General features: G+C 38.1%; 1 protein-coding gene across 6 annotated transcripts in view; it reads right to left on the bottom strand.

Moving 5' to 3' along the window:
- Positions 1–25,923, bottom strand: part of ATP6V0A1 (ATPase H+ transporting V0 subunit a1) — a 60,752-nt gene that overhangs the window by 11,919 nt on the left and 22,910 nt on the right. For 4 of the 6 annotated variants that reach the window (XM_058179837.1, XM_058179839.1, XM_058179840.1 and 1 more), the window contains exons 8-20: positions 24,740–24,822; positions 24,462–24,555; positions 19,806–20,018; positions 18,852–19,002; positions 17,518–17,657; positions 16,630–16,787; positions 16,320–16,410; positions 15,243–15,361; positions 14,653–14,866; positions 13,920–14,027; positions 13,125–13,199; positions 7,000–7,107; positions 102–219 (exon numbers count right to left, since the gene is read on the bottom strand). In XM_058179837.1, the coding sequence (XP_058035820.1) occupies positions 102–219; positions 7,000–7,107; positions 13,125–13,199; positions 13,920–14,027; positions 14,653–14,866; positions 15,243–15,361; positions 16,320–16,410; positions 16,630–16,787; positions 17,518–17,657; positions 18,852–19,002; positions 19,806–20,018; positions 24,462–24,555; positions 24,740–24,822 (1,672 nt within the window). The remainder of the gene's footprint in view (positions 1–101; positions 220–6,999; positions 7,108–13,124; positions 13,200–13,919; positions 14,028–14,652; positions 14,867–15,242; positions 15,362–16,319; positions 16,411–16,629; positions 16,788–17,517; positions 17,658–18,851; positions 19,003–19,805; positions 20,019–24,461; positions 24,556–24,739; positions 24,823–25,923) is intronic. The other 2 variants (XM_058179841.1, XM_058179842.1) reach the window with 1 other exon arrangement.

The raw sequence follows: 25,923 nt of genomic DNA, 5'->3' as shown, positions 1-25,923 counted from the left end.
CTCATTTACACTAATAATAAAAAAGAAAAACTTTTAATTCATGGTTGGAATTTGCCTTTCCTCTTCACTATGTTCAAATAAGTCAGGGAGAAACTACTCACGTGCATGAGCCAGACTGAGTGCCCAGAGACGCAGGTATGAGGCTGTATTGGAGATGCATCCTAAGCAATATTCAATGGTATGGATAGACTGATTGATAACAGTATCTCCAAAATTAAACTGCAGAAGAAAATGAAGTTAGTTCTAAGTGAGAAACAAGCATGAAGCAATTAATAGAGAATCTTTGCAAAGTCAGGCAATAAAAGTAACAGTAGAAACTAATATTATTGCAATGAAAGGTTAGTAAAAATTACCAGGTAGCACTTAGGTCCTCATAAGTCTATGACAGCAAAAGCTCAGAATAATTTACTTAATGTGGGCTTCTGGGGAAGAAATGGCAAAATGAAAATTATTCCCTCACACAAATTTACCTGAGGACAAGGCATTAGAGGTTTATTTACAGATAAGAGATAGGATATGGGAAGAAGGGATCATTTGGTGTACTTTAAGAATTTTTTTTTAAATTTTATTTGCATTTATATCCCGCCCTTCTCCGAAGACTCAGGGCGGCTTAAACTATGATGGTATTGATGGTAAGTTACTAAATTTTTTATACTTGCTTTGATGAAGAGAAAAGTAGTTTCTTTATATATTTCTTTTTCTTTATTACATTCTTATTTTTCCTTTCTTTTATTTTTTCTATTTTTCCTTTTCAATCTTTAATTTTTAAAAATTTGTATAGATTTTATATTTTTAAATATAGCTTCTAATAAAATTACTATAAAATGATTGTTTACGCAGTGCAAACACAGTTGCTTCTCCACAACAAGATGCAATATAGCTTCAAGCAAAGCATCTGAAAACTATGATTTGGGAGTAAGGAGCACAACATTAAATTTGGAAAGAATTCTTACTTTTACATCTCTGTGGCCTCCATGCCTCCTCAATGCCCCTGTTGTACTAGGAGACAAAAATTATCGAACAGCATGGGACTGCCACGAAACCTGGTCTTGGTGATACTTGAGCATTAACAGGCATTATTCATACTTTCAAAGTGCTGTGGATAAGAACTTATCTATTTTGTCACTGCATTTGCTAAATTTTCTACTTTCTTACCATTTGCCCTTTAGAAGAAGAGCCACTTATAATTCTGGCTATTTAAACAATCATGAAGAATAAGATTTAACAAGCAGTAAGAAAAGGATGAATAGTCACCAGAGAAATTAAACATTATAAAAGCAGTAATATTAAGCCATCCCATCTATTTCGGCTGATTCATTTTAAAATTTCTGGAGCCTTTTTAAAACTGAGGATGCTCATTTAAAAGTACCAGATACGAACTGCAGTTTCGCTGCTTCAAAAATTTTCTAAGTTACATGAGAGCATATTTCAAACTACAAAGATTAAATGAATTCAAGATTCTTATTTGCAACTATGGAAGATTTTAAAAGTCTTAACCAAAGTTAACCTCATGAATATGCTAAATAAACACTGAAATTACTGGGGATTTCCATATTTTGCATTTAAAAGCTTGAGATACTTTATCAAGCTTGTTTTTGCATAATGCTATCTACATTTGTCTTCTAATAAGCACCATGCATGTTTAGAATAAAATGTCAAAGGTTTACGTGACTTGTCATATGGAAAGGGCAAAAAGCTGTACACTAAATTGATGCCTTGTTGACTTAATCTATCTGGTCACCTCTCTACAGATTTTTCAATTTCAGCAGACATTTGACCATGTACTTTCCACATACTACTCACAGCAAGAAAGTTTAGAAATGTGCTTCATTTGCCAAGTGACCATAAAAATCTGAGGAAGCCAAATTCTGTGCACAAAGTCACATTCCATACCCCTACAGGACCCATTTACAGAATATACTGGAAATGCATGAAAAATATTGAAAGGAAAAGAGCACAGTGGTCTATTTAATCTGTTGCTAAAGGTAAATATTCTGTACAGATCCTCAGAGGTTTTGCATTATATTTTTTACATATTCAAAGCCTGGCACAAAATCCTGCATACTTATAAAAATTCTCTATGGTTACAGGTAATCCTCACCTACAAATGAAATTGGGACTGAGAAATCTACTATATAGCAATATGGTTGCATGGTGCAACATCATGTAATTGCACCAACTTATGATGGCAGTTCTGGTTGCCCCAGTTGCCATCATTAAGCAAATCCGGTTCAGTTGCAGCATCCATCCATGGTTATATGATCCCCATTTGCAACCTCCTGCTAGCTCCCCATTGACTTCACGTATTGGAAGCTGACAAGGAAGGTTGCAAATGATGATCATGTGACAGTGATGTACTGCAACATTGTAATTGTGACTTGTTGCCAAGCACCCAAATTGTAATTACATGACTGCTGGAAGTCTGTGATAGCTACAGCCACAAAGACCCATGATAAATCCCCCTTGTTCAGTGCTGTTGTTGCTTCAAATGGTCACTGAATAAGTAGACATTAAGGGATGACCACAGGTATCCCTCAACATATGATTGGTTATTTAATGATCATTAAATCATGACAGCTCAGAAATCATGCTTTATAGCCCATAAAGCACTTCCAGCTGTCATAAAATGTCATCTCTCTCCCGCTCTCTCTCTCTCTCTCTTCTTCTCTCTCCCTCCCGCCCTCTCCCCCCCCTCTCTCAGACACACACACACACACACACACACACACACACACACTGGTGAGGTGATCACAATCTGAATTTTTGGCAATTTGTTTGCATTTACAAATGGTTGCCAAGAACTCTGAGATCAATCTTCTCTTCCGGCTTTCCCAGAAAGTTAATGGGGAGACTGGCAGGGTAGGTTGTAAGGTGCTGAGGGGGGCTGCAGAAATGAAGCTCAGATCTTTGAGACACAATTTCCTTTCTGTGAATAGAGTGGAGAGGAGTTCTTACACTATGCTGCCGAAATGAAGCAGAGATTACAATACAGATCCCTGCTTCATTTACCCAGCTCAGTGCAAGCCCTTCCAAGCAGGAGGTGAGCTGCCTGTCTGCCTATAGCAGACAAGTGTTTTGTTCAGTGATGAAATCTGAAATCAGCTAATGATTTGTTGTGTGCGCATACACAGCATGCACCAAATGCACACTGTGCGTACATGTGCAATGCGCACCAAAGCGTGCTGCAAGCGCATGCACAGTGCGCACCAAACATGTGCTGCGTGTACATGCACAGTGTGCACCAAATGTACGCTGCACGTTTAAAAAGCTACTGGTTCAGTCGAATCGGTAGTTAGCTACTGGTTCAGTTGAACCAGTAGTTTAAAAAGCTACTAGTTCAACCGAATCAGTAGCTTTTTTTTACTACCGGTTCACCCAAACTGGTAGTTTTTATCGCTACCAGTTTTCCCGAACAAGAGTGAACTGGTAGCATTTCATTCCTGGTTTTGCTCCAGCCTCTTTACAACTGAGTCAGGATTGTAGTCACTGAGTGAAGCGGTCACCTGGATATCTTACGCAATGATTGATTCACTCTGTGACTGTGATTCAGGTCCCAATCGTGATCATAAGTAAAGAACAACCAGAATTTCAGCATCATATTTGGGGGGCGGGGGGGGCGGAAACAAGAGTAAGTCTGGAGAAAAGAAACAGTACAAGAATTGGACTTTTTTTTCATTTTTCAGGAAACCGCTTGGTGTTAGAATAGTGTTTTTCAAACTGTTTCTCCTTCTGCATTAAACAATTGCTTAGGAAGACCAGACTAACTACTGGATTAATACAAAGACTCTAAACCAGATAATTAAAACTGTGTTTGGCTACAATTCTTATTAGATGCAGGATGGCAACCTACCATTTATTCATGATTTTGTATGCTAACATCATAATATACATCCTGCTGTAAAAAGCAAAATGGAAAAAAATCCATTTTAAGCTACGAGTATAACAAATCTTTTGTGATGCAGCAGTCCAAAGGTTAATGAGTATGCTTACTTTGTCCCTTTGTGAAGGGTCTGCCCTAGTCAGCACATCGCAGATAAACTGAGAGCTATATTTGGAGGAAAATCTGTGCTGCATGTGCTCTGTCTTACATTTCCATCAATGCATTTAGATTCATTATCAGACCCTGTTATCAAATGGCTGCTGTGGAAAGGTTCTTGCTCTTCTCTTGGCAGAGGCATGGAAGATAATATGATCTATTTTTAACTAATGCAATCATGTACTGCCAAGATCTAGCTCTTTCCAAAAACCAAAAAGGACATCAGGTCATTCAGAAATTGGACAAAGTAGAGGCTGATACACTAGGGCAGGGGTGTCAAACACAATTTCACTGAGTGCCGCATCAGGGTTGTGTTTGACCTTGGGGGTGAGAATGGCTGGGGTGGGCATGGCCAGCTCAACGTCACTTGTCAGGGGTGCCTGTGGTGGCCCAAGTGCTCTGCCAGTGAAAACAGGCTCCTGAGCTCCGTTTTTGGCTGCAACGGCTTCCTGCAAATCTCTGCCAGCGAAAACGGAGTTTGGGAGTGCTGCCCACGGCCCTCGCAAGCTATGTTTTCAGCTGTGACGGCCTCCTGCATGCCTCTGCCAGTAAAAATGGTGCTTAGGAGGGATGCCAGCAGCCTGTGTGAGCTCCATTTTCAGCTGCAACAGCCTCCTGCAACCATCTGCCAACGAAAATGGAGCTCCGGAGGGCCGCACACAGCCTTTCTGACCTCTGTTTTTGAGGCACCGCAGGCAGTTCTTTGCTATTTCTAGGGTGGTCCCGTGGGCCAGATCTAAGCACCACACAGGCTGGATCCAGCCCCCGGGCCTTGAGTTTCACGCCCCTGCACTAGGGACAAAATATATTAGGAATCTCCTTGGTTACAAATTTTCAAAAAAAATTCCAGTTGATTTGTCCAACATTGTCTATCCTGAATTGATAGCCAAGCAAATATTAACACACTGAGACAGATATTCATTCTCCTTATTTCAAATTCTCTTAATGACTCTGATGTATGGTCAATTTAAAGTTTTAAAATTTAAATTTAAATTAACAACGAACAAGCAATTTTCTTTAATATTACTCATTCCTGTATTCTGAGGTACAGTTTGAAGAACTTAGTTTGGTTTAACTCTTGAAACTGAATAAGCACTAGGCAACCTAAACCTGAAAACTTAATCTATGTAAGACATTGTAGCTATCAGGTATTCTGGAATAAACCCCTGAAGAATTAAATATAGTTTGGATGGAAATATTTTTGGGGAAAGGTTAAAATGATACTTGCTCGAGAGAAGGGTGGAAGGCATATCTGAACTTTTTTGTGTTTTTTCATTCATTTCTTTATTCAACTTTTCCTAATTGTTCTTAAATTAATCATAATACCTTGGTGTTTTTTTTTACTTTATTGAAAAGTTCTGTCTCTTTATACACACATAAATGATCTACATATGTTTCGCTAGAAGGGTCCAGCTCAATTTCTAAGCAGGGTAAAAGACAATAAAATGATTGTTTTCTATATTCCCAGAAAGTCAATAAAACTAAGGTATTTTCTGCATCTGCGGATGGAACAGACCATTCATTGGAAGACAAACCCAGCAATAGTAATTTCAAAACAAAACATCAATTTCTTCTGCAGAGATAGCCAAGAGGGGGGGGGGGCGGGAGCAGATAATCTCTTGCTCTTATTCATTTGCCTGCTTTCTTTAATCACATAAGTTTCTGTAGGAGTCCCATTATTAAGAACACAAATAATGATAATTACATACCCCTCTCCTTTTCCAAATTATTATGTAGCTGGATAAAATGTAGTTTGGTTAAACAAAGATTTAAAAACCCAGATTGCTACAAACAATTCTGGCCATTGCTGCAGAATTTTGATGTCACACAAGTGACAACACGCAGCAGAAACTGATTAGCTGCAATGTAAGTGCAGTCTTCTTAACTGAAGAGCTTCTAATCTACATCTTGTGACATTTATTACCTTCACTCAACAAATGAAGCAGAAGATTTGAAAAGCCTGGGGACTCAGACAGACAAAGGAAGAGCAAGTCTCTATAATTAGTAATCTGTGCAATTCAAAACAGTAATTTATAAACTAAATTTCAGCAAAATTCAGAAAAGTCTTTCAAGTATATATAGTGATTCATGCACATATTTGTTTTTAAGTAGAAGATGGATACAAAATGGTTAATAATGATCTACAATTATAAATATTTTATGCATATGATTAAAATAATACCTGCCAAATTACTAATGTGAGTCCATTTAATTCTATAATTCTATTTAATTCTATAAAATAATTTAAATTCATGGAATATTTAATCTGGATAAATAGAGTAACAGAAATTGGCTACAGGCTTACCACTTCCTCCACAGCAGGCTTGAAACACAAAAGGAACACAGAGCTTGTCATGTATAATTTAAGAACACAAAAGCATCTCTTCATCTGAGCAACACAACACTAATGCTCCATTGTCCAGAAATGTTAAGACTATATCCCCTATCCCACGGGATATAAGAAGTCAGGCTGGATAACCACATAAACAATGAGGTTATCCAGCTCGTATTCATAATATCATTATACGTCCTATCAAAACATTAGGTCGTTTATCCGAACTCCCAATATATAATATATAAGGATAACACAAGTTTAATAAGTAGCTAGCCAGACTTGTAGTATTTTAGTATTGCTCTTTGAAAAAGAGTAAGACTACCAGACAAAACATATGGTTAATTTAAACAGTATTTAAAAGATCAACTTTTCAAGGTGCAAAAAACACATTCAAATAATGGAATGTATTTTTAAAAAGGGATAATGTAAAAAATATCACAAAGCATGTATATACACAACTCACTTTAGCTGGTTGCTATTGGAATTTTTCTAAGACACAATTTGTTAGTGTTTGTCTTTGAACAAAGCCAACGGTGTTAGCAAAGCACAGAGGCTGTGTTTGGCTTATTAATCTTGCTAGACAAATCTTCCCATAGAAAATTTTACAGTATTAAAAAGGAAGGCTTACCTCTTCACCTTCCTCAGAATGGGTAGAGAGTTGATCATGCTGGATTATCTCGGCATCTTCTTCGGTTGGCCCATTGCCTACACGAATCCCACCAAAATTGAGTGTTCCCTAAAGCATGCAATACAGGAGAAAAGATATGCATACACACAGACATATATATATTTGATTCCAGAAAAAGTTCTCATGTACATTGGAACAAGATTTGTGCAAGCATTTGTTGGATGACTGGTAGTCCTTGATTTACAGCAGCAGTTGGGACCAGAATTTACATCGCTAAGCAATTTGTTTATAAAGTAGTTCTGAATGCTGCCGTTAACTGAGTACCATGGTTGTTAGGCCTATTCCTGCTAGCTTCCCACAACCAAATCAAAGGATTTTAAGTCTCAGGTCTGCAGGCAAGTAAGTATATGGAAAAGAGATTGATGGGGTGTGCAGGGATGCAGGGGAAGATCTGAATGGTACAAGGGAGTGCACAAAAGTTAGGGAGAGTTGGCGAAGGTCAGAGAGGATTCCTGAGAGCACGTCATGACTCAGATGCACAAGAGACATTGTACGGAGAACATTATGAGGGTGTGCAAGAGGCACCACGTGGGTCAGAGTGGGTTGGGAAGGATGTGCAAGAAGCATGGCATGGGTGAAGTAACAAGTGGCATAGATCAGGAAGATTGCATAGGACTATGTAAATGGCTGTTGCAGCACAAACACAGAGGATATGAAGGAGAGTGTCTGGGTGGAGGAGACAAATACCACAGTGATTTGCAACCCTCTCTGTTGGCTTCCCCATTAACTTTCTGGGGAAGCTGGCAAGGAAGGTTGCAAAAGGCAATCAAGTGATTCTGGGCCTTTGGCAACTAGTCTTAAGTGTGAACTGGTTGCCAAGCACATAGACTGCAATCATGTGATGCTGGGACAGCTAGAACTCCAAGAACTTGTCATAACCACCATTTGTTCAGCACTGTTGAAATTGGAATGGCACTGACCAAATGTCATAGATCAAGGACTGCCTATATTTTATATTTTCCAATTCACTGACTTATAGATTTGGAAACATTAAGACTCAGCCCCAGCTCTGTTCAGCGTAAAAATCCAAACTGAATAATTACAGACGTATGACTGCTTTTCCCTTGCATGAAAATGTTCAGTAATGAAAAAAACATCTCCTCTCTAGATAACACATTCTACAGTCAAATTACTTTTATTATTAAGAAGGGTTTTTTAAAAAAATTCTTTATATTAAGATCATCATTCTGTGACTTGTGCCTTGCATTATGAACTTGGTCATTGGCTTTCCTTACTAAATAAAAAAATAATTTATCTTTGGAGCCCACTTTTCTGTCTTTTAAAATTATTTAAATTTGTATCAGTCTTTTATCTATTCCACTAAGTTTTGCTTTATATATAATTCTCATAATCTTTCTGTCCACCTTTTCATCTATGCATAACCTAATATTAAATCTTGTGACATCTCATTGATACCTTAGGGAGTATGATAAAGAAGCATAGATAAATGTTGACAATAGTTTTCAGAATGATTATGGAGTCACATAGACACACTATACAACTTGTATAACTAACCTGGAAATTAGAATGTCATCAAATATTTTATCACATCTTTACTAAAGGTACCTTATGTCTACAGTAGTCACACATCTACTAAGGAAGTTACCTGGCCAAAACTGAAATATTAACCTTGCAAGACTTATTAATGATAAACACTGGTTTCTATTACTGTAATTTCACTTCATTTTTTCCAAAGTACTTCCAGCTTATTTATTATTTGCTTTAGCATATTCTCAGATATCAATGTCAATCTATTGTTCCTTGAATCCTCCTTTTTTCTCTTTTTTTGAACAAAGGAATATTTTTCATTTTTCAGTGATCTGATACTGTTCCCATTCTCCAGCATTTCTCAGATAGTAGAAGCTAAGCCAATCTATCAGCAATTTTTTTCAGTATCCTAGAATGGAATGTATTAGGCTCAGGCAATCTCAATTCATTCAGCTTCAGTATACATTCCCTGGCAATATTTCTATCAAGATGAACTATTTTCTATCAGTGCCTAGTGGAAAACAGATTCTTCTCTCAGAAAAACTGAGCTAAAATAAAAATTGAACAGTTACATCTTCTCTATTAGCTTTCTATCATATTCATTAAGCTTTTTATTTGCCATCTTTTATTCTGAACACACCAAAAATACACTTGTTTTTTAGCATCCTTTGCTACAGCTTTAACTAACCTCTTAAACTAGATCATTACACATATCTCATTTGAGGTAATGTGCATTAGAAATAAACCTGAGGAACAGAAGAAGTGCCACAGGCAAGACACCAATCAGATAAAAGAAATTTGAGTTGGCCAAAATGTAATTTGAGTAAGCATCTTAGACTTGACTTCCTTAGTTCTCATAGAGACAAAGTGGGGTAGGGAGTTCATTCAGAATTGTAAGATTCAGTTACTGTAACTTATAATAAAAGTAGTATTCATAAGTTTGGATTTCTAGTTTGGTCTATCCTAAAGGGCTGGCGTTTGCCTAATTTGTAAAAAAGGGGGTAAAAAACTGACCCTCTTCTAGGACAGCTTCTTTTAAAAAGATCTATACATCTCCCACTAAGTTCTGTAGACCTAGAAGAATTTGCAATATTCAGGAGAAAGAGGAAGACTCTCTTGCAGTGCCTGGAGGCTGTTAAGAGCTGGATGGGAAGCAATGGGTTGAAAGTGAATACTGGCAAGACTGAGTGGCTCTGGGGTTCTTTGGCCTCATTTTCCCATGGAGAATTTCCACCTTTGGTCTTGGATGGGGTGGCACTACCCCAAACAGACCCTGTGCGTAGTCTGGGGGTTCTCCTGGACTTGCAACTCCCACTTGAAGAGCAGGTGGCAGTCATGGCCAGGAGGGCCTTTGCGCAACTGTGGGTTGTGTGCCAGTTATGCTCTTTCCTGGACCAACAATCCCTACTCAAGGTCACTCGTTCCCTAGTCACTTCCCGCCTTGACTACAGCAATGCACTATACATGGGGCTACCCTTGAAGAGAATCCAAGAGCTCCAGTTGGTGCAAAATGCAGTGGTCCGCATGGTTTTGTGCAGACCTCAGTGTACACAGGTATCACCTCTCCTGAAGGAACTGCATTGGCTGCCAATTTGCTTCCGGGTACAATTCAAGATGCTGGTTGTCATCTTTAAAGCCCTTCATGGCTTGGGACCAGGTTATCTGAGGGACCGTCTCTTGCCAGTCACATCTACCCAACCCACTAGAGTGGGGAGGCAAGGAATGTTGTGGATCCCATCCCCTAGGGAGATATACCTTGGGGGACCCAGAAGAAGGGCCTTCTCTGTCCTCCCTCTCTCTGGAACATCATTCCCCCAAAGATTAGAATGGCCCCCACTCTAACACTCTTTCGGAAGGCACTGAAGACCTGGTTCTGCCAGTGGGCCTGGGGAACCCAGAGCAGGATGGAGCCCATTAAATGGCTTGTGTGATGTGTTTCGCCAGGGTGAGGGGGGAGGCTATTATTTTATTAATGTACTATTTTATTACTTTCTTTTATTAGTTTTATTTTTTATATATGATGTTTTTATATCCCTGTAAGCCAAGTGTGAATAGGCAACAATATAAATTTTCTAATAAATAAAAAATAAATTTATTAAAAGACAAAATTATTAGCTAAAATAATTATTTGCCAGCAAATAGAGGAATGATAGCAAGATCAATCAGCATCTCATATGAAACATGGTTGTCACTAATAGGTGCCTGAAGACAAAAGCAGGGAAGTTAGCAGGCATATGTTTAGACATTTGACATTCTCAACACTGGCATATTCAACTCTCCCCAAATTATTAGAAAGCATTGGTTTATCTGTTAGATCATTACAAAAGCAATAACAAGAAAAATCATTTACGTGTTTTATATTCCTCTTAATCTTAAAAATATACTTTTCATAGTTACCCTAATTGATAATTTGAGAATAAACTCAAATTATTTACTGAAAAAAGTGAGGAAACTCACATTTCCTTAGATAAATTTCATTTCATTTAGCTTCACATGATAACCTCATTAGCTAATCACCAAAAATCTTATCTACAGTTAATTCTGTCCTACTTCATATGATTCTGATTAGAATCCTGCATAGCTACAGAGGTAACTATTGTTTGCAAATCATCACACTGCAGAGACCCTCTGAATAAGCAGACACTCTAACTTGAAAACCAAATATTGAAAAAGCCTCCACTTTCATGTCATTCTCATAGGTATCATTCCATAGATACCTGCTTGGTTAGCAAGCAGGATACTACAACTTGATTTGACTCAATAAATCTCTTTCCACTTATGACTGTGACTGTAACTTTGTTGCTGGTAATCCTTATGATTTATATTGATATTAATTGTTCCTGATTGCTTATTTGTACCCTATGATTATCATTAAGTGTTGTATCATTAAGTGTTAAATTTGTACCCTATGACCATCATTTGTATTGTAAATGTTGTACCTTGATGAAGGTATCTTTTCTTTTATGTACACTGAGAGCATATGCACCAAGACAAATTCCTTGTGTGTCCAATCACACTTGGCCAATAAAAATTCTATTCTATTCTAGTCTTTTTTTTTTTATTTCATTTTGTCACAACAGTATACACAAACATTGTCCTAAGTAAAAAAAACATATCATGAAGAAAATATATATATATATATATATATTTTATATATATATATGCATTAGCTATATTAATTTGATATAATAAAGGGAACAATAGGACAGGAACGGTAGGCACTTTTGTGCTCATGCACGCCCCTTATAGTCCTATTATTATTATTGTTGTTGTTGTTGTTGTTGTCCTCTATTCTATTCTATTCTATTCTATTCTATTCTATTCTATTCTATTCTATAAAATAGTTCTTATGTACTTAAGCTTGACTCTGTACACTTGAGATTGGAAATGATCTTTGTTCCCAGATAAAATTAGAAGAATCTTAAGATTTAATATGTTATTTTGTAAATTTCCATAGGAATATTACTGGTTAGCAAGTAGTACTGACCTTTGACTTAACTCAGTAAAGCAGTTCCAAAGTTTTTAACTTTAACTTTGTAACCTGAGTCTGAGAAATCAGCCTTGATCTCAGATAAAATGAGGTAATACTTTTTATATACAATTTATAATTCCAGTTTACAAAGTAAGACTGAAAATACATTGTATTCTGTCAAATAACATTCCTGATTTTTAAAGAAGTGATCATATGATTTATTCCAAGAACAAAATACTGCAACAAGAAGTCATGATATTCACATGATTTTTAAGACAGCCAGGAGTTTAAAACAAAGGAAACTATATAAGAGTCAAAAAGCTATCGAATTATATAGAAGTCTCTCCAGTAAGTGACAGCTATATTTCAATGCACTGTCACAAGGATTCCTGAAGTATACTTTCAATGGACAGAAAAATAGTGATGACTGCAAAGGTAAACTCGGAATAGATGATACTACTGCAAAGACTGTAATGTAACTGTAATTTTAAAAAAGTAGTATGAAAAATTTAAAGTATGTTGGAAAGAGGGATCCTGGGTTGGATCGTAATAGAAGGAGGAAAAAGCTGTCAACTATGGAAAAATCAGAGGCAAATACAAAACAGGGGATATTCTTTCCAGATTGTGATGACTTTTAATAAAGTACTATAATGTGTTTTTCAAATTATTTTCTCAGGAACTCTGAAGTTTTTCAGCACAATAAGAAGTATAACAGCAGGCAAGCTGCCTTTAAATGCACTTTTTCACTGTTGTCCTTTTTCTTTACAATCTGCATTCAGAGAGGATGTATGCAACTAGGGATAAGGGTACAAAGGGATCATTAATTCCAAAAAGCCCTGGCTGGCACTCTAAAATAGTGAGCACGTGCTTTAAAACATGCAGAGAATCTTCTGCAATATATTGTAACTGCAAGATCCTCCGAATATAAACTTAGACTGTATCATTTCCTATATGTGTGTGGGTAGAATAAGATTATTGGACTGTATCTTTTTGAGCAAAAGGCAGCTGTGCTATTCCTCTTCCTCAGGGTAGATACTTTCCAAAGCTCCTGACACCTTCTGACACTTTCATCATGTGTATAGGTGGCATCTTTTAATCCACTCACTGTTGCAGCCGCTGCTGCCTCTATTGCCTGCGGACTCTGGCTTGGGCTGACATGGGGTTCCTCAGGCTGCCCTTCCTGATAGTGAATGGAAGGAAAGAAAGCAGGAAAGGAGAAGAAAAACAAGAGAAAAAAAGGGAGACAAATGGAGGGGTCATGGGAAAATGAGAGGGTCAGAGAAGGAAGAGGGAGTGTCTTTAACTGAGCTGCACTTTGAAGGGCAGTTGCATCTTAACAATGTACTTGGCACAAGAACAACAGATCTGGAAGCCAGAGTCAGATCTTTGGAGAATCATGGGGGCAGTCTGTCTTTTAGGCTGCCTGGCCCGTTATTTCAGTAACATGCCAGTAAGACAAATTTCCCTTTATAGTCCTAGATTTAAAAAAAAAAAGACTCAAAACATATTCAAGGGTTTGTGAAGGCTTATTTTTCCTTAAAAAGCAGCATCCTTCTCTATGTAACTAAATCTTCTAAACTGAAAGTAGAGCCCCAAAGTATTTATGACAGAAGTGTCCACTGTTTAAAAGAAAATATCAAGAATCCCACAGGGTTGGGCATATCTAAAGTAGCTCTTTGGAATCCTATGTGGCATATGCATGCATACGGATCAAGATTTCAGGAGACAGATTCAGACAATACTAGGCAATTATGGGTGTACCTGTTCCTTAGCACACAGCAGAAAAAACCCAAGGGTAATATTCATCTGCATGCAGTTCTTCACTGAAGAAAATTGGACCAAGCTTCCATACTTGAATAAATAAAAAGATTCTTAGGAAAAAAATCTTATAGTCACTCACCAAATGCTTTCTTTGCAAATACTGTTGGCGAAGAACCAGGGGCTTAGCAATCAGCATCCATGGGATACACAGAAATGCTACTACTACCAGGAAGCACTGAATACCTTTCTGTAAGAAAAACAGGGCAATCTATGACATCGCCACTAAAAGTAAATAAGATCTTAATGACAGAAGCTGCATTCCACATTTAGGAGCAAAATATTCAGTGTCAATGACATGGGAGACTCTGAACCATTGCTAAAATGTCTATTAACTTGCTGTTAATCAGAATTTCTCTCTGCCAAATATCCTGATACAAATCGCACTGAAACAACTGGGGGTTGCTTTAATATATCTTGCATAGTATTTTCCAAATATCGGTATTGTTTTTTCTTTCTGTCTAAAGTTTTTTCTGCAGATGCAGGGTCCACTTTTCAGTTCAACCAAATGTTGATCCTATTAGTTGTTACAGGAATTAACCAACCAGCTTGTTGCCCATAGTCTAACACTGTGGGCTGGGAGACAGTGACTGATCAAAGGATGCCTAGACCTAACACTCTTCTTGGTTTCTAGTCTTAACCATTAGAATAAATTGGATCTCTTTTCCCCCAAAGACTGTACTAACTGGTAATGTTATGACTCAAATTCAGGCTTGACATTTTGCCTCTCTCTCCATGGATAATTTATTTAAAACCCCCAAATGAATAAACAAAAAAGTGCCCTATAGAGGAGAACTCTTTACTAGATTACCTACCTGCCCGCTATAAAGCATTTGGGCATTTTTTTCATAGGAGAAGAGGAACATGTTGATGAGGTGAATAAGAAGACTTGGTGCATGCATGGAGTTCTTAGCATTGTATGCTGCCCACTTATAGAAGATAAGGATGATCAAATATCCAAACAATGAAGACATGAAGATAATTTCAGGAATAAAGCCAAGGAAGATGTTCAGAGGTTTCTTAAAATAGCTATAGAGGTATGAAAAAATATTTTAGGAAAAATATTAAGAAATATTTAGGAAAAAAATTCAGCCAGCAAATTGTGAAATTAATTGTTTAGTTAATATGCATAGTCAATTGCTAAACTAAATAAGGTTTATTTATTGAATAGTTAATTCCAAGCCCCCTTCGATACTTAGCTTCCAGCAATTTTATGAACATGTTCCTTTAGTTATCTTGGTAACAATACGTTATAAGAAAATTTCTTAATTTTTTTAAAAAATGCATGAGTTCTGGCAGTCCATAAGATTCTATTATTCAGAACAAAGTAAAAATAAATTGTAATGAATCTTTACTTCCATATCCTTTACTTTTTTTATAATTTAATTAAATGGAACACACTCACATATGGTTCAGCAGACTAAGAGTGACACCAAACATCATGTGGATGATGCCTAGAATTACTGACATCTTCATTTTGAAGGAGTTAAGGAACGTCAGCTTGTTGGTAGCAATATTCCAGATCTAGAGAAAAAAAAATGAAACAAGGTAGGACAGAAAGTAGACCATAGCATCTGGAATTCTTTCCAACCCCTTTCCAGCATTGGCCATAAGTTCTATACATATAAGCACTGGAGGCACTCATCCTAGTCTGGGTCATGTGACTTGAAGAAAAAGTTTAGAATAGAGCAGTCACAACATGTTGAACCACTGCCCAAGTGCCTCTCCCACAAAGATATACTGGATGAATTTTTAGGAATGTTTCTTCTGCAACCCCCAAGCCTAGTTTTTAATATGATCTTTCATTTGTTGATTTTTCCCCCCTGGGCTAAATGTGGCCCTATTTTACATAGTTATCAGAGAGTTATTGTGCTGATGGAGAGATGAACCTTTCATACTTTATTTCAAAATTCTATTTACCTACAAAGAATAAAGTGTAATGGTTAGACCAAAGTAGTGGGACAAAAAAACCATTCTCACTTTAAATAACCAATTAAACACTACCAGTTTATGGACCTCATGATGACAGAAACAATCTGAGATGTTTCTATAAAAGGATTTGAATGTAAAGGAAATTCTGGTAATCCAGGTGAATGTCCCATCCATTTTAGACATAGCTAGGATTGCCTGTATTTTTGGATGATTTCAAAATATGGAAAGTCAGCATTTCAGGAGAGCATAATACAAGTTGTATACTACTGATGCATGTAGAAAACATTTTAAAAATATAACTTTTAAAGACCAAGATGAAATGTAAAATTCTATCATCTCATTCTGCATAATCTAATGCTCTCTTAACATGCAGTAAACAGCCTATAACATTAACAAAACAACTGAACTAATGATCTTTTTTTCTAGTGAATCAGACATTTTTGGTACTTTGGTATCACTTTTAATTTATAAAGCATAAAGTGGGAATGCGTGGAAGGGGAAACAATATAAAGGAGAAGGGGGAGGGAAAATAGAAAATGGTGGTTCATACTGGATCAATGCCAAAGGGATATGCTCCACCAAAGACACCATCAATGGCGGGATTAAGCTGAAGCATAGGATACTCCCGGAGAAGATCTTCTCTGTAGAGAAAGGAAAAGAAGCAAGTGCATTAATATCTAAGCAGAGCAGAACAGATATGACACAATCAATGTGCTCCTGACACAGTTATAAAAGAGTAAACATTCAATGTTATTCTGCCATTTCCATGTTTTTTATCAACCCATCATTTTCCAAACCTCCTGAAATAATTTCCCAAATATTTTGCTATCCATTGCCTTTGCAGGCGTTTCATCACTTACGTCCAGTTGGATTTCTGAAACATTGGGCGAACACTCCAGGATGAGCCAAACATATTGAGTGACTTTGAGAAACAGTCATTATAGATCAGGCCAGTATAAATGGAGAAAGAACCCATCAACAGTATAATGTAGCGGCCACTGAAAATAATGTTGAATATCTGTTCAAGTTAGAAAAGGAGATTAGGAGAGGAAAAGAGAAGAGAAATTAAAAAAATGAACTGGAAATATGTGACAACAATACAATAAGAATACAAAACTATGCTTCCAAGCATCTTTCTCTGACTCCCAAATAGACAGTCTTTTTCAACTTTAGATCATATTATAGACCTGATTTCTTTAAAGAAAGGAGCTTTTTTTACATTTCTCTAAGAAGATGTAAGGGTTCAAAGAACAAAAATGTTCCTCTGGCCCTGCAGAAAGTTAAGACACATATTTTACCCCTTAAATCTTCATCCCAATTGGAAAACTTGGCTTGATGTTTAGAAGAGAGAGATTTTATGAAGTACATTTTGCTCCTTAACTGCCCATCTCTCTCAAATGAACATTTAATGACATAAATTCCATCAAGTGTGGAAGCTCTAAGTGGCTTCTGGGCTACTTAACTCTGCTCTATCCCTTCAGAGGCCCAAACCTTTGATCTCATCATGATCTCATCTCCGATTCAGAAGAACAAAAAGCAATATCTGTCAATTGTCAATTGTTTTACATAAAGTCATATAGTAGAAAAAATTTTCACACAGTAGTTCCAAAGAAAACAAAGCAGTTTTCTCCAACTGAATATAATAAGCTGAGAAATTAAAGCTCCTCAAATCACAAACTACTAAGAAAGCTCCGTGAGGGCCTGCCTTAAATTTACATATTAACTTCTCAAGTCAGTGGTCAAATTACCTCATTATCACTCTTTTGTGATAGAATGCGGCTCTCTCTGATTACCATCCAGACAGCAAAAAGTGTCATAAGAATGCCATGTCCAAAATCGCCAAACATCACAGCAAATAAGAATGGGAAGGTTATAATTGTGTATGGAGCTGAGAGAATGGGAGATTGAAAATTATTTACCAGAATGATACAGAACAGTTCTTGAAAATGATGATCTACTAAGCATGCCTGGACTAAGTCAGTTTAATTTATCTGTGATTAGGAAATGTTTTGATACTGGTGCCTTAAAAGACACAAGAAACTTTTATAAAGCTATATAAATGTTAAATGTATAGAATGTTTGTAATTTTGGAACTGAATCCATATTTTCCCTTGTGCAAATAAGTATAGCTATCTTTTTCACGTCAGTATTCTGGGACAAGTTCGGTATAAAATATTATGGGTAAAATATTGTCTGGGATGGCTAAAAAATACTACTGAATGGATATAAAGTACTAGAAGTGATACAAAACCAGAAAAGTGAGAAAATGAAATAGGTGGGATGTAGAACACCAGTAATGCAACTTTTCCCCCCTCTAAACCATTTCATACTGCTATGGTTTCCAGAAGCTGACAACTACCTAGTGGTTGTGGTTAACATTATTTCTTAGTTCTGGAATTATGATTGAGGACAAGTTTATTTTCTCTCTCTTCTCCCTTTTTACGTAACAGTTTTCTAAGGAAACAGTCCCAAATGTTGCAATCCTTTCTCACAGGATTGCTGCTTGTTTTATTATTTTGATTGCAATTTCTAACTTTATAGTACTTTTAATATTACTAGAACCACAGCCCAAAGTTTTAAAGATGGTCATATCCTGGATCAGAATAAAAAATATTATATATATATTTTAACTAATTATATGCACCTATAAAAAACTCTAAAATGTACAAAAGGCTTATTGAAAAATGTATTATACTAGGAAAAATTACAGAATTATAAGAAGGCAGGATTTGATTTTAAAATTATATTTGCCAACTTAACATGAAAAAAAAATGTCAAATTTCTCTTTTAAATAATTTCTTTCCTGGAACTCAAAACCTAGTATATTAAACTTACTTAGCAATTTTCCAGTAATATAAAATAAAACTGGATTAATAAGTCAATAGAATTGATATGTAGAATTGATCAACAGAAATATTGACTTTTTATTTGTTTTGGTTTCTTTCAGTAGAAAGAAACCAAAACAAATTTACTCTTCAGCAACAGTAAATTGTTGCAACAGAATAAGTCAGAAAGGGGACAAATCAGACTCTTAAAACAAATTATCAGAAGCTAGACAGTTTCATAGGATACATGCAAGTACCTGGATTTATCTCACGATAGGTTCCAATGCCATAAGCATCTACAATGTTTTGAAACCCATCAGTGAATTTGTTGGTCTTATTGTATGTAGGTGGAGTCTGGTTGGTCTGCATCCTATTGAGAATAGAGGGGACAGTGGATCCACTATGCTCCTGTTATACATAAACACAATGAAGATTAGAAAAGTTACTTTTTCAACTGAGTGGAAATCCAGACAGCTTTTGCAATCTTTCACTCTTGCAAATATTCTAGCACAGGGGTCTCCAACCTTGTCAACTTTAAGACTTGTGGACTTCAACTCCCAGCAAAGCTGGCTGAGGAACTCTGGGAGTTGAAGTCCACAAGTCTTAAAGTTGACAAGGTTGGAGACCCCTGTTCTAGCATACCTTTTTATTTAGCTATTTTAGAAAACACTTTTTAATTTTGGTGAATACAAGATATTCTTTTAAAAAAAAACAATTAGCAAAATAGATGTTTGGATTTCCTTCTGAATTACAACCAGAAATATACTGGATTCTATCACTCTTTCAGTCAAATGTATAAATTATATATGAGGAAATTCTTATAAATAAAGTCAGAACTGTTGCAAAAGCTTTGCTTTTAAAAACCCAAAGGAATTCAAAAGAAGTGGGCTATCACTTATCTGAATTCAAGACTATCTGTATTTCTGAGAGAACAAAAATCAAGGCAAGCCTCCTCTTGAGAAACAACTAAGAAATGTGAATTAAAGGTCATATGCTTTCAAAGTTGGGACGCATTTCAAGGAACATCATAGCGCTTCTCTCTAATCCAGATGGAAAGGGAATGTTTTAACTTAAAAAAAAAACCCTGCAGTCTGTTTACACAAATAGATTTTGCTTGCAAGACTCAGAAAACTCCATGTTTTCTTGAAAGTCAGGGCTAGCAATAATGTTGAACATCGTAGAAGAGGTTAAGAGGTATGAATTGTGCTCACCGTGCCACGCCTGAGAGCAAATTGAATGGAATCAAGGTCAGCTACAGGACACCAGACTTCAGCAATGAGGCATTTCTGGGTCACATCAATATTGCAGAGGTTCAGAGTATGGTAAATGGCTTTCATCTTGCGCACCTTTATGAACCAAACACGGACATTCTTTGCAGCAGCCTGAAGAACCCTCTGACGATGATCTTCAGTTTGGTTCAGTACCTGCCATGGGAAGGAGAGACATTGTTATAAAAATGGGAAATGGAGTCTATCCTGTATACATCATCTATGAGCTATGGAAATTCATATAAGTTCACTCTAATTTGAGAATTTCACACTGTAGCCCAGCCTTCACACAAACTACAAATTTATTTCCTTGCCTTAGAAGACAAGATTAATATGATGATTAAATTTAAGCAATGTACTGATGTCCAACTCTTCTACATGAAGAGTAAATAATCCTTTAATTCCAGGAACAAAACAGTTGAAAGCAAGAATACAAACTACGCACTGGTGAGAGCAAAAGAGTTATCTGGGCTACACCAGTTCTACAGTTCCAATCCTGTCCTTGTATTTTGAAATTTTAATTTTATTTATTTATTTATGATTCTTATTTCTTAACAGCCCATTTTCCTCAGAGAGAAAACAGACAAAGCACATTATGGCTTATCTTCTTATCTTCTCTTAGACTATTCCAAAAAGAAAAAAAAACAGATTGCTTATATTATCAATAAGGAAAGGTTCACACCTCTTTAATTCTGTTTGTATTTACTAGAATAAAGCAGAAAATTAAAAAAAAAACTAGGTGGCAAACTGTGACGTTTAGCTAGAAAAGAATGAAATTTGAATGTATCTGACCCTAGGAGATTTCTCATGAAAAAAGCCAGATTGCCCCAAGTCATTTAAAATGTGTTAAATTTTATAATGTAACTTTACCTCATTGGTTTATAATGTAACTTCACCCTATTTACAACATTAAAAAATTGTCTGCTATGCAAAGTTCAGGAAAAGCCTATAGCAAATATAACAACTTTAGAAACTACACTAAAACTTTATATTTTTACAGATGGTTAATGGTTAATTTGTAATAATATTTTCCACGCTGCCTTGCCAAAGGCTAACATCCTGGACACAAGACACATTGTTCCACAAAGGTTCTAATTTTTGAAATTTCAATATAGCATCTGATCTCGAAATATACTTAGAAGTTCTAGAAGTAAGCAATATAATTAAAGCAGGAATAGCTAATATTCTGAATCAATAGAGCTTTCAAACATCCCTCAGAAATCAGCTATTGACAAAGCAGTTTTAAAGTTTTTATCCTTGAGTTTATGAAAAGTATGTAGGAAAACATGTATCTGGCCCGAGGCACGACTGAGGAACTAGTCACGGCCTGGGAACAGGCCGCGGCTGGAGCTTTGGACCGTGTCGTGCCTTTGCGGCCTCTGACCTGGCGCAGGTCTCAACCAGCTCCTTGGTTCTCCGAGGAGCTGAGGGAGATGAAACGCCGGAGAAGACGCCTAGAGAATGCCTGGAGATCCAGCCGTTCTGAGGCTGACCGGACACTAGTTAGGTCCTATAGTAAGACCTACCTAGTGGCATTGAGGGAAGCGAAGCGTTCTTACGTTTCCTCCCTCATTGCGCCGGCAGATAACCGCCCGGCCGCCCTGTTTCGGGTTACCCGCTCTCTCCTTCAACAGGAGGGGCGGGAGGACCCATTACAAGGGCATGCCAAGGAGTTTAACGGTTATCTATACGATAAAATCATTCAGCTTCGGGATGGATTGGATCAAAATTGGGTAGATCCAGGCGAGAGTTTCGAGACTCGTCTTGTTTGGGATAGTTTTGACCCTGTGACTCCCGAGGACATGGACAGGTTACTGGGAAGGTTGAATGCCACCACATGTTTACTGGACCCGTGCCCCTCCTAGTTGGTGCTGGCCACGCAGGAGGTAACACGAGGCTGGCTCCGGGGGATTACAAATGCTTCTTTGCGGGAGGGGGGCTTTCCCGCTGCCTTGAAAGAGGAGACCTCTCCTCAAGAAGCCTTCCCTGGACCCAGCTGTTTTAGGAAATTACCGTCCAGTCTCCAACCTTCGTTTTACGGCAAAGGTTGTAGAGAGTGCGGTGGCACGTCAATTACCCCAGTACCTGGATGAAACCGTCTATCTAGACCCGTTCCAGTCCGGCTTCCGGCCCGGATACAGTACGGAGACAGCTTTGGTCGCCTTGGTGGATGATCTCTGGAGGGCCAGGGATAAGTGTTACTCCTCTGCCCTGGTCCTATTAGATCTCTCAGCGGCCTTCGATACCATCGACCATGGTATCTTGCTGCGCCGGTTGGAGGGTCTGGGAGTGGGAGGCACCGTTTATCGGTTGTTCTCCTCCTACCTCTCTGACCGGACACAGACGGTGTTGACAGGGGGCAGAGATCGACCCCGAGGCGCCTCATGTGTGGGGTGCCGCAGGGATCGATTCTCTCGCCTCTCCTGTTCAACATCTATATGAAGCAGCTGGGCGAGATCATCAGTGGTTTTGGGGTGAGATACCAACTGTATGCTGATGATACGCAGCTGTACTTTTCCACCCCAGGCCATCCCAATGAAGCTATCGAAGTACTGTCCCGGTGTCTGGAAGCCGTACGGGTCTGGATTGGGAGGAACAGGCTCAAGCTTAATCCCTCCAAGACGGAGTGGCTGTGGATGCCGGCACCCCGGTACAGTCAGCTGCAGCCGCGGCTGACTGTTGGGGGCAAGTCATTGGCCCCGATGGAAAGGGTGCGCAACTTGGGCGTTCTCCTGGATGGGCGGTTGTCTTTCGAAGACCATTTGACGACTGTCTCCAGGCGAGCTTTTTATCAGGTTCACCTGATTCGCCAGTTGCGCCCCTTCCTGGACCGGGATGCCCTATGCACGGTCACTCATACTCTCGTGACCTCTCGCTTGGACTATTGCAATGCTCTCTACATGGGGCTCCCCTTGAAGAGCACCCGGAGACTCCAGTTAGTCCAGAATGCAGCTGCGCGGGTGATAGAGGGAACGGTTCGGAGCTCCCATGTAACACCCATCCTGCGCAGACTGCACTGGCTGCCTGTTGTCTTCCGGGTGCGCTTCAAGGTATTGGTGACTACCTTCAAAGCGCTCCATGGCTTAGGACCAGGATATTTACGGGACCATCTACTGCCATCTTCTATCTCCCAGCGACCGGTGCGTTCTCACAGAGAGGGACTCCTTAGGGTGCCATCAGCCAAGCAATGTCGACTGGCGGCCACCAGGGGGAGGGCCTTCTCTGTGGGGGCTCCTACCCTGTGGAACGAACTTCCCCCTGGACTTCGTCAACTATCCGACCTTCGGACCTTTCGCCACGAACTTAAAACCTATTTATTCCGTTTAGCTGGACTGGCTTGATTTAAAAAATTTTAATTTGCTTTTATGGGTTTTAAATTTTTGTAAATTTTATAGGGTGTTATTGTATTTAAAATTTTTAGCCAATTGAATAAGTTTTTAGGGGTTGTTCTTAATATTATATGTATTGTTCTTTTCGTATTTTATTCTGGCTGTGCACCGCCCTGAGTCCTTCGGGAGAAGGGCGGTATACAAATTGAAGTATTATTATTATTATTATTATTAAACTCATAACAGCCTAATCTAGTGTTTAAAGCATCAGGCTAGAAAACAGGAGATCATGAGTTATAGTACCATCTTAGCCATGAAACCCAGCTGGATGATCTTGGCCCAATCACTCCCTCTCAGCCAACCCACCTCATAGGGCTATTGTTGTGGAGAAAATAGGAGGAGGAGAGAGTATTAGGTAGGCTTGCCACTTTATTTGTAAAATTGAGTTATTTGTCAATTGTACTCCAATTCCACATTGTTACCTCTAAATTAAACTTCAACCTACTCTCTTCATCTATTTGAGCAGAGTCTTTCAATGCTGGTTCAGAGTGTTTTAAGATGTCAAGTAACAGTGGGCATGAAAGTTATTGTGTATGAGTTGACATAGAACAGGGATGTCAAACTCAACGCCTGCGGGCCAGATTCGGCCCGTGGAGCTGCCCTGGAAACAGCAAAGGACAGCCCGCAGTGCCTCTACCAGAGAAAACAGAGCTCAGGAGGGCCGTGCATGTGGCCTTCTCAGGCTCAGTTTTTGCTGGAAGAGAGCTGCAGAATGTCGAGCTGGTCATGCCTACCCTGGTCACACCCACCTCAGTCATGCCCAGTCGCCCATCCCCCAGGTCAAATGCAATCCTGATGCAGTCTTTCATGAAATTGAGTTTGACATCCCTGATATAGAACATCAGACAGTGAGAAGTATGGCCCTTCATACATACCATGTGACAGACAGTAAATTCATTATTTAGTACTTCCCCAAAAATTACTTCTGAAGTTCATCCAAAAAAATGTACTCTGTGCAGAACCAGCACCAAATCAAATAACAAGTGTTGTAATAGGTAGGCAATTTGTGGCTCTTCAAATGTAATGAGATTCTATTCAATATTAGTCAACAGATATAGGTTACTTGGCATCAAATTCATCTAATTAATATGATTTCTGCAAATTACAGCCTATGTATACAGGTAAGTTTACTATAGAGACCAATTCAGAAATAAAGAGTATAAAAACATTAAGAACTGTCTCTTCCGGCCTTATTTTATCATTATTATACCATCAGAAGATCATCAATCCTTGTGTTGACTCCAGCAGCCATTTCCTTCCTTTCCTGTGGAGTTTCTGGACAGGGGTACAAAGAAGCCCGGAATCTAAAAGGCACAAAGAGGTGATTCAATATAAATAATAATAATAACCTGATCATGAGATTACTATTCTGGCCACCCTCCAACCAGCTATATGTTATATATGTAAATGGATGGGGAGGTTAGAAAATAATGTAAAATGAATCATAAGAGTTGCAAATCAAAAGTCTTCTTATTCTGGTTTGCTTACCCTTCACAGATCTTCTTGACTCTGTTTTTCAGCTGGTCACCTTGGAAAAAAATAATGAACACAGACTTGTGCACATAGTCACCCTAGAAGAGAAAAGATAGAGAAGGTCCATTTGGAATTAAAGCTATACAGCTGAGAATAGCTAAGGTATTAGCTTTGGATCATGAAAATCCTGGTTCAAATTTATCACGTAGTCATAACATTTACTGGGGACTTCTCAAATTCAATCTCTCTTATCATCATATCCCTGCTAACTAGAAGCATATATATTTTCTGAAGTTTCCTGAAATCTTTTTCAAGATTTGAAGCAGCCTCAGGATTGGTGAGGAGGGAGGGCGAATAAAAAAAGCCTTTCACTTTTCCTCAACTACTTCAGTATGCCATGAAAATGGCAAGAGAGCTAAGCCATACTGTACAACAAACGCATACAGCACAGAATTGCAAAATATACTCATGCAGCAATAGTTCCAGAAACTCAACCTAAGCTACCCAGAAAGTAAAGGAAAAAAAGAATTACTAATAATTGATTAGGTTTAATAATAGATAAATATATTGAAACAATAGATCTTTTTAGGCTCAAAATATAATGAATTAGGTCTTTACTGAATGTAAAACCTTCCAATATAATTGTCATGAATAGCATTTTATGGATACACCTCTACTCTAACTTTATGAGCTTCTATGCTTTCAAGTCAGGTTTAAATACCGTATTTTTCGGTGTATAAGACACACCTTTTTACCCCCAAGAAGGGGGTGAAAATCTGGGTGTGTCTTATACACCAAATGTAGCCCTATCCACCCGCCACCCCCTCCATCTGACCAGGAGGAAAGAGAAAGTGAGACTGTGGAAAAGGAAGAGGAGGAGGAGAGTGCACGGCTCTGCAAGTTGTTTCGGGGAATTGAGGAGGAAAACACCAGAAAACGCATTGCATAGAGGCAACGCTCTTTTTCCTCCGATTGCCTGAAGCAATTCGCAAAACCGCGTGCCCTCCTCCTCCTTTTTTGCAGTCTCACTTTCTCTCACTTTCTCACTGAGAGCAAATGCACCAAGACAAATTCCTTGTGTGTCCAATCACACTTGGCCAATAAAAAATTCAATTCAATTCTATTCAATTCTATTCAATTCTATTCTATTCTATTCTATTCTATTCTATTCTATTCTATTCTATTCTATTCTTTCCTCC

Source organism: Ahaetulla prasina, chromosome 4 (genome assembly GCF_028640845.1).
Source record: "Ahaetulla prasina isolate Xishuangbanna chromosome 4, ASM2864084v1, whole genome shotgun sequence".
NCBI lineage: Eukaryota > Metazoa > Chordata > Lepidosauria > Squamata > Colubridae > Ahaetulla > Ahaetulla prasina.
The sequence above is the reverse complement of the archived record's forward strand: the minus strand, read 5'-3'. Positions and strand labels throughout refer to the sequence as shown.